Source organism: Temnothorax nylanderi, unplaced genomic scaffold (genome assembly GCF_030848795.1).
Source record: "Temnothorax nylanderi isolate EJ_2023f unplaced genomic scaffold, tnyl_v1.0 TNYL_tig0025_pilon, whole genome shotgun sequence".
Taxonomy (NCBI): Eukaryota; Metazoa; Arthropoda; class Insecta; order Hymenoptera; family Formicidae; genus Temnothorax; species Temnothorax nylanderi.
The window spans coordinates 247372-264429 of NW_027249087.1; the positions used below are offsets into that span (position 1 = coordinate 247372).

Genomic DNA, 17058 nt, shown 5'->3' on the forward strand with positions numbered 1-17058 from the left:
TCTTGGTGTTATCGACTTTAATAAATGTATCTTACAATGTCTCAACTGTTTTTAATCTTAAAGCTTTGTACGGGCTCTTATCTGAACATTATCCTTTTTCTTTACGTTACACCGTTAAAGTAAGATAAGGCATATTCTCATTAATTTTTAAACAAGAACGATAGGTTGTCGCAATTAAGGTTTATTTAAACATACACATACACTGGTCCCGATGTGTATGTATATATAATTTATATTAATATTTACGTTTCAGAGAGACAACCAAAAGTTCTTGTGTATCGTTATAAAATCTAAGATCGAAACGCAACTTTGACATTTCCGTCAATTGTGTCATATAGATACGCATACATTTAGGAAGTCTTAACTTAAACGTATATTACATAAAAGGCCTGTTTAGTGGACACTCGAAAGTAAGCCTGCACATATCCAAATTAAAATTGCATCGCTTAATAAATACGTTGTGTGCCGTCAGTTTTGCAATAAAATTACTTCACTGTTCTGCACAAGTAATGGCGTGTATTTGGGAAGAACATTCGAAATAATTAATTAACATCATTGACATGGTATATTTTCGTGCATTTCGGAGAATATTGGAAAGTAAGACGAACCCGTTGACAACAGAATCGAGTGGCTTAAAGCCAAAATCTATTTCAAATATACAATGATTACATATACATTAATTATCTATACAAGGTACTCACAAGTACTCAATATACTTGCACTTCTGCATGTCATCCTGCAAATTGGATCCATACTGTATCACACGCATATTGTACTATTTATTTTTACAGATTCAAATTTTTGTAAGATCTTTTTTTTAAATCATATTGTACAACCATTCGTTTGTAACTTGTAACGAGCGCATACGTGTTTGAGATAACAAGTACATTTCCAAAATCTCTACCGTATAAATCTTCCGCATATCTCGTGTTTCTGAAACAATTTGGAGGGGTTAGACTCGTTACATAGTGGTCCTAATTAATATTGATTATGTGCAAGCAACAAATATTGGTAAAGCCTCCACGAAGCAGGCCGTAAAGTGCATTCTCGTGTATTATAACTGTGTAGATACATATATTTATCTCACTGTAGTATTAACTTTTTTTATAATAAATAGCACAATAACATTAATGTTTCTTATTACACGTTGGTTCTTTGCTAAATATGTGCACACATTGGGACATATCATCAAATACAGCAAGCGTTATCGTTTGTTGAGAATGTTGACGAAAGTCCGAAATTTCGTTTGCACCTCCGGCATTTGCGCCAGTGTCTCCTCCATCATGTTCCTTAATTTCGCCAGATCTGGCATTTTCTCGCATGATTCGATATTTAACAGCTCCGTGAAAAATTGTTCCCAAGCAGCTTTCTTGGCGTACCTGCAACACAAAAACGATAACGCAGCATTAAAGTTTCTTACGCGACAAATATGATTCTTCTGGATTAATCATATGCTTATTGTTACCTTGGTAATTTCGAGACAATAAACCAACGGCCGCCTATGTTAGATACTCTCATATAATTGCCAAACAGTAAACAATGACTGGTCGCCGCTAGACAATACAAATCAGTCTGATATGTCCATGGTCTTCCAGTTTGCATTTCAATGCAAGTGAAATCTTCCGTTTTTATAACTTGCGTAAACGTTGTATTTTCTGGCAACAGTTTCATGTCTATACTACATCCGAAATCTATCAACTGTATAGTTGGCCTAACATCTTGCGTAGGTCTGTTGAGGATTATAAAGCGATTATATAGAGATATTATAATAATTTAATATGTGACAGAGTTATCGATTATTTATAAATTTTCATTCAGCTAATCTCTCTGTTCTTATGATGCTTTATATTATCAAATAGGAAAGACTTTTTTTCTTCAAGAAAAGTAAAATTATTATAAGATTCTCGGAAATGATTGTTAATTAAAATGCTTTCAATGATTTCGTGACTTGTATAAAATTAACATTAAAAACATCACGTTACATATTAAATGATTAATGACTGTATTGTTTATCTAATAGAAAAAGTTATTAGAAAAAGAGGTAATACTAACGGTCGCATTAACAAAAAATTATCTGGTTTTATGTCCCCGTGTATTATTTGACATTTATGTAAGTACTCCACAATTTGAAGCATCTCGATTGTGAAGAAAATAGTTAAAGTTTCCATCAGAGGCTTGCCAGTGGCAATTTTTATCTGATTCGTCACTGATAATAATGTTCCAAACTTAGAAAATTCTGAAACTAGTACACTTCCATTGTTGGCCACATATGCCATTGTCACATCCATAAAGCCGCGTAACTGAAAAAAGAATATTATCGCAATGTTATGGAAGAATTGATTTGCTGATAAGTAAAAAAAATCATAAATATGAATAATGAATCAAGGTAAGAGCTACACTATATCTGTGTTATACTGTACCATATGTGGATTTGTAAGACGCGTTTTTATTTCTCGTACGATATAATATTCCCAAACCCAAGCAGGTCTTTGCGTTTTAAGGGCAACAGTATCGCCTGTTTGCAAATTGACTGCTTTAAAAACTGTTCCATACATTCCTTTACCAAGGCACTTTTCCAAATCATACGCCTCAGTATCTGCACAATCATAAGCATAAATATTACATTAATGCGTTAATGCAAAAAATAAAAGCTTGTAAATATATTTCAGTAACAATACGGTATGAATTGAATACTGACCGAGCGTAAGCATGGTAGAAGGCACAAACTTATTTAGATTGGTATCTATTCTTTTGTATCCATCTGCATGATGGGGTTGTGGAAACTTAATTTTTTTCAATAGGCCAGCTATTAAGTTCTTGTCGAATGGATTTATATCTCTCGATGGGAGCTCAAACATCTCTTCCTCCACTTGTTCCATAGGTTCATGCTCCTCGCACTCCATGGTGTCAACTTTTTCTGAATTGTCCTCTTCATTGAGTTGTAAATTTATGGACTTTCTTAGATCGCAGTTATTCTGTATTTCAGATGTAATTTGATCAACATGTCGTTGTACTGTACGTGGACTTTGAGCGTGCACAGCTTGAATTTGTGCATATTGTTTCTGTTCGTAAGGTTGATTCACGGACAGCAGAGATTCATTGGATTCCTCTTCTACAACTTCATATATAATTGCAAAGTTAAACAATTTTCAATTTTTCAATAAAATAAAAAGCTTGTACAAAATATTTAATCATTTACTTACTAATAACTAGTAAACAAGTGGGTTTCAGAAACTATATCTTAAATACACACAATGCAAGAAATAAAAATATATTACACTCGTTACTAACAAAATTGTTATACATACTTGTATCCACAGGTTGTTCTTTAAAAGGAATCATATCTTCCCTTGTCAATGCAAAAGTCAATCCAGTCGATTTGGTGTAATTACTACTGTTCCCTGAACTGTTTGATACATATTCTCGTGTGGATTCCAATATTACGCTTAATTTATCATCGCCACCTTCGACGTTAGGTGCTTCTGCAACTCTGTTCAACATAAATAAAACTTAAATTAAATGTATCATCATGTATCCTAAAAAGTAAAAAACAGATTAATACATACGGTTGGGGCACAGTATTCTGACTTGAAAATTGTGAGTCATCTTTTATTCTGTACTCTGATGGCTTGAAATGATTAGTCATTGGCGTAGAGCTCGTTAACGGCGCGTTAAAGGCTTCTGTAAAACATGTCTCGTTAACGGTCGAGAGAGGAGTTATACCCAAGCTTTCGTCTATATAAAGATTATTCTCGTCTGGTTTGGGCATCATATTTTCTTCTAGCGGGCCATTATAATCCACAACGATAGCGTTCTCTTTGTCTTCCGCGCTTTCAAGATATTTGATGTCTTTACGATTCATCCCAGGCGATTTAATATAGGGTAATTCAGGTGGCATTCTGTATGGTTTGTTCGTTTCAATGTCAGGATCGGTATAAGGAGGGAAATGTAACTGTTTCTGCGGTTCTATATTCTGCTGCAGCATCGGAGGTTCTATTGATGGCGAATACTGTTGATAGCTGATATCATTGGGTAACATGTTACTGTAAACGGGATGCTGTATATGTTGCATATGTTGATGCACGTGTTGCGGTTGCTGAGAATGTAGAATATGTTGATTGTGCGGAGACTGATGATGATGATTGTGTGGCGACTGGTGATGATGATTGTGTGGCGACGGATGATGATTGTGCGGCGATTGGTGATGATTGTGTGGAGATTGATGATGATTGTGCGGAGGCTGGTGATGATGATTGTGCGGAGATTGGTGATGATGAATGTGCGGTTGATGATGCGGCATTTGACCGTGAGGTGATTGTAAATGCTGCGGATGAGAAAGAGACTGATGATGCACAGGATGCATTTGCTGATGCGAGGGAATTAATTGCTGATGTTGCTGATGATGGTGCTGATGTTGAGGATGGTGCTGCCGAGGATGCGGCTGCTGCACTTGATGATCATGATGTTGCTGTAATAAAAAAATTCACATTACTTTCTTATTACTAGATCTTCTTCAAACAGAAACACACACACATTTTACTTTTATTACTTGAGACTCTCGTTAAATCTAATACAAAACAAAAACTGTAGATGTATTTATATACATATTTAATATGAAAACAAAGTATATGAATGTTTTAAATTCTTTACCTGCATCTGATAATGATAACTGTTTTGCAAACTGTGATTCCCATATCCAATATGTTGATCCTGACCAGAATAACTTTGATGCGGCGTATGATAACTTTGATGATTCTCTTGATCGTTATAAACCTGTACATTGTATCCTTGATGATGTTTGTTACTGACCATCGCATGTTGAGTCATAGAACTATCCATGTGTATGTCGAACGACAACTTATTTCTCGAATCTACCATTCTGGGTGCGACGGGAGGACTACGAAAGCGTGAAGCATTAACGGCCACATCTGGGGATTGCCACAGACCTTGCACAACCGAAATAGCTTCTTTCGTGTTTACAGTGAGACTCTGCCCGAGCAAATGTTCCTCAGTGTCAACAGGCAAAGATGAAGTGTGATGCTGGTGCATAAAGTTCGTCGACTGTAATTTCCGTTGTGTATTCAATTCTGCTTCCATTCGTTGCGCTTCGAGTCTTTCGGCTTCCATTCGTCGCGCTTCGAGTCTTTCGGCTTCCATTCTTTGCGCTTCGAGCCTTTCGGCTTCAATTCTCTCGGTCTCTAATCTTTCCAGTTCTCTTTGCTCAGCTTCCTGTCGTTGAGTCTCTAAAACCTGATTCTCGACCTCAGCAGCATACTGCTGCCTTTGCAATTCTTGTTGCTCAGCCTGGAGTCTTTGCCTACTGATCTCAGCTTCTCTTCTTTGCTTCTGCTCTTCTATTTCTTGTAGATGATACATGTTTTCATAATTATTGAGCTGAGATTGGGATTCTCCACCAGTTTCACGTAAACAAACCATCGGCATTTCATGTTGCTTTTCCAGAAATTGAGCTCTTCTGTGTAAAATTATCGTATTATATAATTATTATATGCAATAATTGATCGTATATTAAAGTAGTGATAATAATGTTTTTACAGAATATACAGAACATCAAATAATTTTCTCATTATGTCTTACAAAAGCATAATACCTTTCCAAATAAAGCTGTGCTCTAATTTCTTCCATACTACGGTCGACATTATCGGCATAAACTAATTCTTTGGGATAATGTGGTTTTTGTACAATATTTGGATCTATTGGGTCTGCTACATACACCGGCACTCTTAAACAGTCATGATATTTACTGCCGTCAAAAAAAGGTACGTGATTTGGGAATAATTTAATTTTCTCCATGTTACTGTCATCGTTCTGGTCTTCGTGAACTGCAAGTAAATAATAAGGAAACCTCTTCATGCTTGCTTTTCCGCAATAATTTGTCGCTTTAAATTAAAAAAACGCATCTTATTATCATCGTTCTTACTCTTAAAGCCCGCCTTTACGGTAGGAGCTATTAATGGACCTCTCTTGCTCCCACTGTTCCATGGTCCAGGCTTGATGGTATTCTCCTTGTGTACCATGTCCTCTATAGGTACATGATCTAATATGCTCGAACCCTTTATCTCTCCAGGTATGTCATCCTAAATTATAAGTTAATATTTTATTACAATTTACTTTTTACTTTTAAAACACAATGAATTATATTGCACTATAACTGTCATTTATACAGCTATCTTACCTGATATATTTGTATCTTAGAATTGGGCTTTGTATTCTGCATAGAAGCTGAGATTTGGGGTATAGTCCCAGGATAATAATCGCGTACGCGATGACCCGTTCGTACGCTGCCGACTCTCTTACCAGCTCTTATCGCTCTTAATGAACTGAAAGCTTGGCGTTGTTCATATAAGGAAATATCGTTTCTTTCGTCGATACGACCGAGTGTTTTGCGCGCCACAGCAAATTGAAAATTTCTATTTAAAAAATGATATTGTATCATCATATAGTATTTAACAAATTAATTGACTTTAAGATATCGTATAAAAAGTAGTAATTCATACTGGTGAGCGTGGCTCAATTCCTCAAATGGTTCCGCATGAATGGACAGTCCCATTAAGTAAACTTCATCCGCGCGTTTGTCATCCTCAATTTGCTCTAACTCGAAAGCCCAGGCCCTGTACATGTCTGCTACTCTTGTTCCGATACCACTGCTATGCAACAGCTGATACAGCTCCAAAGGATTCTTTTGCATGCTTATCTAAAAACCAAGTCTTATTAGCATGTATATATAACCATACACAATTGGGCTTGCGTAAGATATTACTCACATAATTAATCCACAAACGTATATATCTGCGATCTTGATGATATTTTACATCCTTTTCAAATATCGCTAAACACTGTTGCAAGAGTCTTCCAATATGGGATTCATGCCCACTTTTTGGATAACTCTGCTCCACCCAGAGAATGTACTCGTACCAGTTCTCTAAAGGATCATCTCCTTCGTAATTTTTAATCGCATCCTCATACATTCTAAATAAAAATATATAAATAATTTTTAGCAATCTTATAAGATATATTTCTCATTTATGCGATATTATTTGTTAGTTTATGTAGAATTATAGCTACATGCAAGCATCGTTAAATCTGTGTTTTAGGACACTCACTGCTTCTCCTGCAGCAACAACTGCTGTGCATCCGTGTCCTCCTGCGCCCTCAATGCGGTTCCCAATTGAGTGGCATTCCGCCCGTACCTCAACGGCTGGATATTCTCCTTGCACAGTGCTATCACCGTCGCAGGATCCATCTCTGACTCTGTTGCCTTTATCGCTCAGAGACTTCCTTATACACTGACAAAACAACAAAAAGTTCCACAATTAACGCAAACAGTACCAGAGAATATTCGGCGGCATCCCAATTGATCATACGATTATACACGTATAAAAATGTAAACATCCTTTACTTTACGAATGTCAATGGAACACCGGGGATGCGCGCGATACGTGGGAGGGGGGGCGATTGTTATTCCCTCGCCCGGATTACCGTTTCCCCGAGAGTTTCGCGGAGTTCGACACTCGTCGACATTGACGGCCCGACGTCGACGTCACGCGGAGAGGCATAACACGGATCGGCGGAGGAGCCGAGACCGAGAGCCGAGTAACGGGCGCGGGGAATTAGCCCGTGCTCGGGGAGCGCGGGGAAAGGGGGGGGAGGAGGGAGAACGGCGCGCACACCCTCGCTTACCGCAGCTCTGGCATAACAGTCCCGCGATCCGTGGCCGGACCTTTAAATTCGAACGAAACTCTGCCCCAAAAACTCCAATAAGGACGCTATCGGGCCACGGATTAGGTTAGGTTCGGCGCTTTAACGGCTCGAGCGGTGCGGGGTGGGGGAGGGGGGGGAAGAACCGCCACCAACGGTTTTAACTGTCCTCGGTTACAATGGTGCACTCTCCGCGGATACTCTCGTCTCGCGTCTCGCTCGCCTCTCGCCTCTCGCCTCGCGTCCCGCCACGTCCCGCGCCGCGCCTCTCGCGTCACCCCGCGTCGTCGCGTCGCCTCGCGCCGGCAAGTGGCGGTGGCGGAGAGTCTCGAGTCTCGATTCGCGGATCGAGCCACGATCGACGGACGACGTGTGCGCTCGCGGCTCGCGAAGTCAGCCGCGGTTTAGCCGTCGCGCCCGTGGCCAGCGCGAAATTTACCGATAGCCTCGGATGACGAACCTCGCATGACGATCCTCCTGGAGGACGGCTCTCCTGCGCGCTACTGCTCCCAGCTCCTATAGTAACTCTGTTAGGGATCGTGCCGAAATTGGGTACGTCAGTGACTCTCAACTCGGAGCGGAGCGCCGAGCGACGTACTACGCTTCGACGGTCGTTTCGCGGCGCGCGAAAACCGTTTTTCGCGATCGTTTATTCGCGGCGATGCGTAAAACGCATCGTTCCGTATTTATAACGCTAAGATCTCCGACGAAAATACCAATTTTTTAATACCATTTCGGTTAGGTTTAATCGGTTTCAATTTTCACTTTCGACTCGTGTCTTATCTCTCTCTCTCTCTCTCTCTTTCTCTGTTTCTCTTACCGCGAACTGATCGACGCGTTTAAACGTAACCTCCAATATCGCTCCCGATCGTTACATGGCGGATTCGGTGGGCGGATGGGTTTTCGAAAGATCGCCATTTTGAATGATTTATAAACGTGTCAATGGGAGGGAGGGCTTGAATAGGGAGAGAAAAAGGGGAATCTTTACAATGCCACGCGCTTGCGCGTGACGGAACGTTCTCGAAGAAAATTATGCACTATTTGTAATTCTGCAATTGAAAAAAGAAATGATTACACAGGATGACAATTCGTATCGCGCACTTTGTTTGCACAACTCTCGAAGTTGACGTCTTATCGAATCGATATATCTCGCTTGCATTCGAAAGGTTTTAAAATTCAAATTGTTGCATTTGTTTCAGATTGTCGCAATCTAAAAATTGTCATTTCAGAGATGATATTATTGATAAATTGAAAAAAATAAGGGGATAATTATCGAGAAGAAAGACAAAAGTCATCTGCGCGGGAAAGTTTCAACAGCTGCACTTTTTACGGCAAAGATTGATCTATTTTTGTTCGATAAGTCCAACGTGACTTTGGTAGAAAACTGTGATAATAAAGAATTTTTTAGACTTTATGCGCACAGTTGTAATTTAGAAAACAATAAAAATAATACATGTGCACTTTTATTTAATATCATTCAATTCCGACACATGACTATAATTGTGTAAAGAAAACATTTATATATAATTTTTTAATTGTGTTTTTTTAATCTCAGGTCCGTTTATCGAAGGATTCACGAGGCGATGTTGTAAATCTAGATAGTTTAAACAAAAAATTTCTGTGTACAAATCATGTATAAGACACGTCAGAGGATGCTTTCTACGTTATTGTACCATAAAGGAATTGTCAGGGGAATAACGAACACCTCGATGCGAAAAAATCCGCACTACCTGCTGAGCTACATTTTCCTGGAATATCTGCACCGTAGATTTCAAAGATTGTCCACGCAGGATCTCGAGTGGGCCACATTGCCGGACGCGGCTTTAAAACGTATACTGGACGATCCGGAACTTACGTGGAACGAATACGTCGATTGTGATTCCTGTGCGGTAGCAAATGTACAGCTTTCGAGGAAATCGCCAAATTCCGCCTGGTTCAACGTATGCTCGATGGCGTCAATGACGAAATATAAATTAATGATTATATCCGTGCCGGATTTTAGTGAAAACATTGTCCTAATCTCTGAAACGATGGAGCGCAATCTGCGAAAAGCTCTTCGCTGCGAACAATTGGACGGCTCGTGTTTCATGCGTAAGTACCTGCAGCTTACTAGATTTTCAATTTAAATTTTAAATTGTTAACTTAATTCTAATCGCTTAACACATCTTTGGCCGCCAAACTTAATTAAAATACGTAAAAAGATAATTCTGTGAATATAATTAATATTGAAGTAATACTTAATCTAAAATCTACAGCTTATCAGATTTCCAATTTAAATTTTAAATCGTTCACATCTTCTAACACATCTTGAACGTTACCAAACTTAATATAAAAATGCGTAAAAAGATAATTAGTTATTTATAATTCTGTGAATATAATTAATATTAAAGTAATAATCGAAAGTATAGAAATGTACTACGCATGATAATTTTGTGATTCAACCATATTATGTAATATTTTGTCGAAACGTGAATTTAATAGTGAAAATTTCACTCCAGCATAAACGTGGAGACGTGCGAATTAAGTTTGGCATGTTTTTCCGCGATTCTCAAACTCACGTCGTGATCGATTAACGATGAGTCGGAATTTAAACCGATGATGCACAATTAATGCTTTGCGCAATCTGTTTTCAGTACCGTTGGAAGACGACGCGATCGAGTTTGCGACCGAGGCGAGAATATTAATCGCCAATCCGTACGATTGCCCGACCGAAACGCTAGACGTCATGTTACAAAATTACTTCTTACATCCCCGATTTTTGCACGTGAACGATATGTTCAGGATCGACGCGAAGGAACACGCTCAGGATCAATTTTACTCGTCTGGTTCCTTGAGAGTCTCCGCGATGTATCTTATAGTTAGAGCTTTAAAAGTGAATCGTAACGGGCACAGCAGTAGCGTTAACAGTTGCTACGTCGTGCGCGGAGAGTCAACGCTCATTCAGGAAGCGCAAGTTCACGATTATATTCCTCGGGAACGCGTTTACTCGCTTCCCGATAGCGCACTTTTACGGCGAAACGGAGCGGCGCAAAAATCGCTGAATCACAAATATCCGTCGGCTCTAATGGAACCCTTGGAACATTTAGAATCTTGCATTGCGCCGTTTTTGAAAAAGGGTAAACAATAATCTTTACATCTATTTACAGAGTTTAATAATGTTCGAGTACTATAATCGTTGTCGATACACTTATTTCTTTTATCGTTGTATGGATCTTGCAGACGTCCGATTGAACGTGAGACCGGTATTTCTTGTGAAAGGACCACGGGGTTGCGGTAAACACGAGTTAGTTCGAGCAGCATCCAAGAGAATGGGATTGAACTTCCTCGATGTTGACTTCGTGGAGGTGCAGACTTTAACGTCAGCGCAGACCGAAGCTAAGCTTCGCATAACACTGCAAAATGCGCAACAATGCGTGCCATGTATACTATATTTAAATAATGTTCAAGTATGTTGAAGAGAGTAATATCGTATTGAATTTTGAACTATTTTGTGTTTTTTTGATCGTGAGTTAAACGGCGCTTTCGCAGGTATTCGGTAAGACTGCCGAAGGCCAGAAGGATGAAAGAGTCATATCTGCCTTCTCGGCAGAAATCACCGCGTTGTACAACAGACGCCGAAAATTTCCTCTGATTATCGTAGCCGCGTCGGACGAGACTGATATACCCGCGGAACTGCAACGGATATTTATCGAGACGATTCACGTGAAGCATTTAAATCAGAGCAAACGAGCGGAACTGATATCTTGGCTGCTGTCTAACAGGAATCTAACAACTACCGCGGATCTATCAAAAGTAGCTGGTCTTTGCTCGGATTTTAAATTCGCGGATCTATTAGCGTTGTCACTGCACGCAGCTAAATTTCGGTGCAAATTAACGTCGCACGGTCAGAAGTGCATATTTCCCCTGGAAAAAGAAGATTTCGATCGAGCTTACGGTACATTACCTTATACAATCGATTTTAACAAGATCAGAAACGTTCTTCTAAATTCTGAACTCTTAAATTATGTTTAATATATCTTTTCTTTATGTAAAAAAATCAGAATTTGATCTTGTTAAAATTGAAAGTACAACATTTCGTTTTTTGTGCGGACCGTATAATAGAAAATATATTTTCAGAATATATGCAGTCCGTATACTCCGATAGCAAAGGCGCTCCACGCGTGCCGGAAGTTCACTGGGAAGACATAGGCGGTTTGGCAGAATTAAAACACGAGATTATGCGCAGGATTCAGTTGCCTCTATTAAACGCTTTCGGTTTTGGACAATCCGGATTACTATTATATGGCCCGCCCGGTACCGGAAAGACTCTTCTCGCTAAAGCAGTAGCGACGGAGTATCAGATGCACTTTTTGTCGATTAAAGGCCCGGAAGTCCTAAATATGTACGTCGGTCAAAGCGAGAAGAACGTAAGACAAAGTACGTTTACTTAGGAAAAAAAATATGAAAAAGCTATGATAAAAACCTGTAACAAAGAATTATTCGCTTTAGTCAAGGAGCAAAGTAACAAGTAGCTATACTTTCATTGTCCCACAGTTTTCGAGCGCGCGCGTTCCGCGGCCCCTTGCATCGTCTTTTTCGACGAGCTGGACTCGTTGGCGCCCAATCGAGGTAGAAGCGGGGACAGCGGCGGCGTGATGGACCGCGTGGTTTCCCAGTTACTCGCCGAGATGGATGGCCTCGAGGAGTCCGGCAGTATATTCATCATAGGAGCTACGAACAGGCCCGATCTCATAGATCCCGCGCTGCTTCGACCGGGAAGATTCGATAAGATGCTCTACGTTGGTATCCACTCTGATCGCGCGTCTAAACTCAGCGTCTTGGAGGCGCAGACACGTAAATTCGAGTTCCGAGAAAGCGGACGGGAATTGGAACGGGTCGTGGATCGATTGCCCGACAACGTCACCGGCGCGGATTTATACTCGGTCTCTTCCAACGCGTGGCTCAACGCCGTACGCGAGGTGCTTGCAAAGCATCAGGAAATCGAGAAAAACAATAAGGATCACCCCATTGAAGAGGAAGATGTAATTAAGGACAATGTTATCGTGGAATTGCGCCATTTTTCAGATGCTATTCGCGATTTAGTACCGTCAGTTACCGACGAAGAGATAAAAAGATATAACAGAATGCGGGTAGAATTATCATCGTCGTAATTCCGGAATCGTTTCCTAAGGAATAGTACAAAATATATTTCTAGTTGGTCTCAGGATTTCTCGATATTTTAAATATTTAAATAACAAATAACGAGACAAATTAATTGTCTGCGATGATAAACTATATTTTATCTTGTGCCAAAATTTTTAAGTCTCATAGAACACATTGTATATAATGTAATAGAATGTAACGAGTGGTTTGTCTGTAAAAGGGTATAATCTCGCAATGAAACAACGCGCGATGTTATAAACGACATGTTATTTTATTTCGAGAAGTATGTAAAACAATTTTTACAGCGAATAATTAAAACGAAGGAGTCAATCTACGTTCATTATGTATTATCTTCAATTGCGTGTCGTGTCGACTAACGTTACTCCGCGTCAGATCTTCAGACGTTAACGCGCGATGAGAAGCGCAAAGGTGTCGGAACCTTCATCCCGTTTTCGAGGTACGCACCGGCATACCTCGAGCGCTTTTCACGCGTGTGCTCGGTACATTATACAGTACACAACGACCAGAATATACAATGTAGAAAAATAGGACACCTAATTTTGCCGGATGCACCCGTGCGGACGTCGAATCCGAAGATGAAGGCTGAAAATTCTTCTCAGGGGTGGGAGGCGATGCTGCGACTGATGCGATTAGGTGCACAATAAGAAGCGAATAAAATTATCGGGTGCATCGGTTCTCAATATCGACGGGATCGCGCGGTAAATTTCGACACTGGCGATTCTCCCGTAACGCTACGGTCGTCACTCGAGTTTGCAGGATGAACTGTGCCCGCTTTTCGTATAACAGCGCGCGACGCTCCGACAAGACGCGCCTCTCCGCGATAAGAAAGAAATTCAACAGTAGCATTGAATATCGTATCTAAAAATATATATTAATTATATTACTATACGATGGTTCGCCTTGTCTGTGTGTGTGTGTGTGTGTGTGTGTGTGTGTGTGTGTGTGTGTGTGCGCGTGCGTGCGTGCGTGTGCGAAACGCGTTAGAATGATCGTTAAACACGTTTAACGAGCGACACACCTGATAACGTTGTTTGTATTATATCGGACGATCACATCGTATAATACCTTTGGTATAATCGCGAGGTAGTAATTATAACTTTTCGTCGTGCAACCGTCGCGCAGAACACACGCAGAACGGACGTTTGCATCGTCGTTCCAGAATTGATTCGCAAGCGCCTCCTTGTCGTCACGACGAATGATCGCTTTTGCAAGCTGGCAAAACCGCGCAGGATTCCACTGTCGTTCAGTATCTTATCTCGCTGTTCAGATCTGCCCTTTCGCACAGGACGAAACAATAATGCATTTATGTTTGAGCATCTACCGGAAGGCGTAAATTAATGTAAAGCGATACGCTTGGTGTATCTCGATACGGCATTATTCTCGAGTTAGCACGACCGTGCAACGAACTTCCACTCGTCATCGCCAAGTACGCCTCATTATCGTCGCCTGAACACATGTTCTCGTTTTCGAGTATTCTCCATTAAAATCCGTATGTATACGATCCTACAGTATATCCGTAACTTCCCCGATCGAGTCGCGCGCGGTCGAGGTGCGTTCTCATCTCGAGGTCGTCAGCGCTGTGAACTTTTGATATTCGGCACATCGCTCTTCCGCGTTCGGAATTCGGTTCGACTTTTGTCCTCCTCTCCTCCTACTCAGCGCGATCAGAAGCCGATAGATTGATAGATATCACATACGGTGGATACGAGTAATTTGTGTGAGCGCACGTTCGCCACGTGTGCGAAAAACGAAAAGCTTCGGCGTAGATTTCGGATGTAGGATGTGCCAATATATTGTGCGCGTTGCTCTCTAAGGCTAAATCGTGCCTCGACGTAATTCTCTCAGCTAAGATCAGAAATCACGAATGTGGATTAACAATTTTATACACCTGAATCGTTATTTTGTCGCTTTTGTATTCTCCCCGAGGTATCTTGCGTGCGTGTAAATTACGCAGCGCTAACGTGTGTGAAGGACATTATACATAATATTCATTAAATAGCAATATATACACATATATATATTGCTACTACGCTGTAATTTGATGAGGGAACGGTATAGATTAGGGATTACAAAATTAGATGCCAGGCATTTTTCGTCTAACGTACTTTCGGTCAGTACTATCGTTACACATTTATATAGCGAAGTGTCTAGCGAACCGATGCTCTATATAGAATATAATCTTAAATGGATGTACATGCTCGTTACGTCGGTTAAACGGGTAGAACATTGTATTGCCTTCGATTGAATGTGTAATTTCTAAACGTGTTTTCGATCCCGGAACAACGCGACATCGGGCCAACATCGTTGTGTCGTGAGATTATGCTATATAATACAAAATGTGGAAAACGAGCGACCGAAGACTTTCGAGGAGCGCTTTCCGACGTACGTGCAAGCGAAATCTCTTTGCGCAAAATGTACAATTAATCTTTATCTTAAGTATATCGAGGAACGAAATAGTAACTACGCCTAGTAGAGAGATTACTATAAATAAGGAAAGTACGGGACACGCTATTCTGCTGATGCTACACGTGTGGTTCGTGAAGAAATACTTCGGCAGCCGCAAGCTGTCTTTGGTCGGTCGTCGCCTTTATTTACATCTGCCGCTTGCGCGCCGCGTGCGCGCAAAATCATTCGCGATGCGAACAGTCTTCTCTGTGTTTGGAGCCTCGTTAAAGGCTGCCCGAAAGTCGATATGCGACGAGGGAAGATCCATGAAACGTGCACGATGCTCGACGTTCTTGAGAATGCTTCAAGGACCTTCCGTCGGAATTTCTCCACGGTTACCCCGATGACTTTTTCAACGCTCACTGGCCGCTCGCAAGCGTGTCTTTTTTCCACTCGTTTTAAGACGTAAAACGGGACGCCGCCGCCGATACCGTACGTGATGAGACGCTCGGCGAAAACGCGCGACGTATCCGCGAACGCATCAGAGGTGGGATTTGCAGGAGTTCGCGCGTGTTTCCTGTCAAAAGTACCGTCTGGCAGGTAAGGCCGGTCATGAGACCTCAGTGTTCGGCCCTGCGATTAGATCAATCATATGTATCCTTAACATTACAATCATTTTCGTGTGGTAATATCTCAATCTGATATTTTAGATGCGTGATACACGAAGCGCGAGGGACGACACCGATATAAATTAATTTATTCGGGCTGTACTCGTCACATCCAAGTGAAGTGGTCGCTACTCAGCATAAACCGAGTTGAAGTATTCGCGAACCCGGAAAAGGAAAATACTTCTCTCTGAGATTTTCACTCTGCACGGCTTGAACGTATGCCGTTCATAGCGCTTCGTATTCGCCAACACATTCGTTGCGATTGATGTCGTTTGTTTGTACCTGGTCAGGAGGATTTCGTGGCGAACTCGTGCAATATGTCACACGCCATCTCGAGATCGTTCCTGGTGATGCCGAGCGCCCTGATCACGGCGTCCGGCGCGAAACCGAGCGCCGTCAGCCTTGTGATATGCTCGACGTTGACGTTCTCGTACGCCGCCGACTCCGACTTGGTCACCGGTCCACCACCACCACCACCACCGCCCCCGCCACCCGGATCATCCCTCGACCTCATCAGTGCCGTGAGACGTGCCCTGTTCGCCTCCAAGTTGATGTTCTTCACGACGTGCTGACTCGTGCCGGAGATCACGATCGTGTTTTCGTAATGATGATCCTGACGGGTGCCACCCTCCTTGCTAGCCTTCGGCGGCCGTGGCGCCGACAAGGGTGGCGGTACGGGAGGCACGTTGTTACTCGGACCCCCTGTTTGACTCGTCGTCGAGCTGGTCGCTGTGGCACGACACGCCTTCTCCGGCAACGTCGGCGGTGGCTGCGGTTGTCGCTGCGGCGTGCCCCCCGCGTGATTCCCGTGAGACCGGCGTGGATGAACCCTCACCACCGCCGTCGGTGGCACGGGCGGTATCGGTGGCACCGATGACGGCGAGGACGCGCGGTGCAGCATGTCGTATCTCGCCTCTGTGTTAACTGCAACCATTGAACATTTTTATCTTGCCTTCCGAACATTAGGCATTCATCGCGCGATTTATACGTAATCAAAATCTATTCTCAAAAACCGCATTTATTGCCGCATAAAGCAGCTTACATTATTACTTTCTAAAAAACCAGGGCGTAATATTAGTCTTGAATTATTATAAATTGAAGCAATTATTTAGCAAGACTTGCGTTT

General features: G+C 41.6%; 3 protein-coding genes across 15 annotated transcripts in view; 1 reads left to right on the forward strand and 2 right to left on the reverse strand.

Moving 5' to 3' along the window:
- Positions 1-8659, reverse strand: LOC139769850 (uncharacterized). Of its 6 annotated transcripts, XR_011717638.1 has the most exons (16): positions 7418-7892; positions 7122-7304; positions 6783-6987; positions 6516-6712; positions 6194-6428; positions 5939-6095; positions 5609-5840; positions 4651-5473; positions 3567-4468; positions 3309-3490; positions 2699-3118; positions 2421-2596; positions 2053-2300; positions 1466-1729; positions 1145-1379; positions 1-933 (listed from the first exon to the last, which is right to left on the reverse strand). XR_011717638.1 is itself a non-coding variant. In XM_071701298.1 (15 exons), exons 2-15 carry the CDS (start codon positions 7259-7261, stop codon positions 1205-1207), a joined length of 4356 nt encoding a protein of 1451 aa, XP_071557399.1. In that variant the 5' UTR covers positions 7262-7304; positions 8537-8659; the 3' UTR covers positions 1-1204. The 6 variants fall into 6 exon arrangements, 5 of the variants coding, with proteins under 5 accessions (XP_071557399.1, XP_071557398.1, XP_071557400.1 ...); XM_071701298.1 differs by lacking the exon at positions 7418-7892 and adding an exon at positions 8537-8659 and having other exon boundaries at positions 1-1379; XM_071701297.1 differs by lacking the exon at positions 7418-7892 and adding an exon at positions 8177-8315 and having other exon boundaries at positions 1-1379.
- Pex6 (peroxin 6) lies at positions 7779-13192 on the forward strand. 3 transcript variants are annotated; one of them, XM_071701305.1, is made up of 8 exons: positions 8128-8268; positions 8916-9047; positions 9272-9807; positions 10350-10832; positions 10936-11162; positions 11245-11650; positions 11833-12132; positions 12250-13192. In XM_071701305.1, exons 3-8 carry the CDS (start codon positions 9348-9350, stop codon positions 12864-12866), a joined length of 2493 nt encoding a protein of 830 aa, XP_071557406.1. In that variant the 5' UTR covers positions 8128-8268; positions 8916-9047; positions 9272-9347; the 3' UTR covers positions 12867-13192. The 3 variants fall into 3 exon arrangements, with proteins under 3 accessions (XP_071557408.1, XP_071557406.1, XP_071557407.1); XM_071701307.1 differs by lacking the exons at positions 8128-8268; positions 8916-9047 and adding an exon at positions 7779-7803; XM_071701306.1 differs by lacking the exon at positions 8916-9047 and having other exon boundaries at positions 8130-8268.
- Cbl (E3 ubiquitin-protein ligase CBL-B) overlaps positions 13109-17058 on the reverse strand; it is a 27999-nt gene continuing 24049 nt past the window's right edge. For 5 of the 6 annotated variants that reach the window (XM_071701308.1, XM_071701313.1, XM_071701312.1 and 2 more), the window contains exon 7: positions 13109-16856. In XM_071701308.1, coding sequence (XP_071557409.1) covers positions 16219-16856 — 638 coding nt within the window. In that variant the 3' untranslated portion in view covers positions 13109-16218. The remainder of the gene's footprint in view (positions 16857-17058) is intronic. The other variant, XM_071701311.1, reaches the window with a different exon arrangement.

What these genes read in the sequence shown, in the direction of transcription:
- LOC139769850 (XM_071701298.1), bottom strand. Translation starts at nt 7,261, where the DNA reads ATGGATCCTGCGACGGTGATAGCACTGTGCAAGGAGAATATCCAGCCG. An exon ending in CAGAATACTGTGCCCCAACC is followed by an intron (nt 3,491 to 3,566) that starts GTATGTATTAAT and finishes TATGTTGAACAG; the next exon opens with AGTTGCAGAAGCACCTAACG. An exon ending in ATTGTCTCGAAATTACCAAG is followed by an intron (nt 1,380 to 1,465) that starts GTAACAATAAGC and finishes TTTGTGTTGCAG; the next exon opens with GTACGCCAAGAAAGCTGCTT.
- Pex6 (XM_071701307.1), top strand. Translation starts at nt 9,348, where the DNA reads ATGTATAAGACACGTCAGAGGATGCTTTCTACGTTATTGTACCATAAA. An exon ending in TATATTTAAATAATGTTCAA is followed by an intron (nt 11,163 to 11,244) that starts GTATGTTGAAGA and finishes GCGCTTTCGCAG; the next exon opens with GTATTCGGTAAGACTGCCGA. An exon ending in AGATTTCGATCGAGCTTACG is followed by an intron (nt 11,651 to 11,832) that starts GTACATTACCTT and finishes ATATATTTTCAG; the next exon opens with AATATATGCAGTCCGTATAC.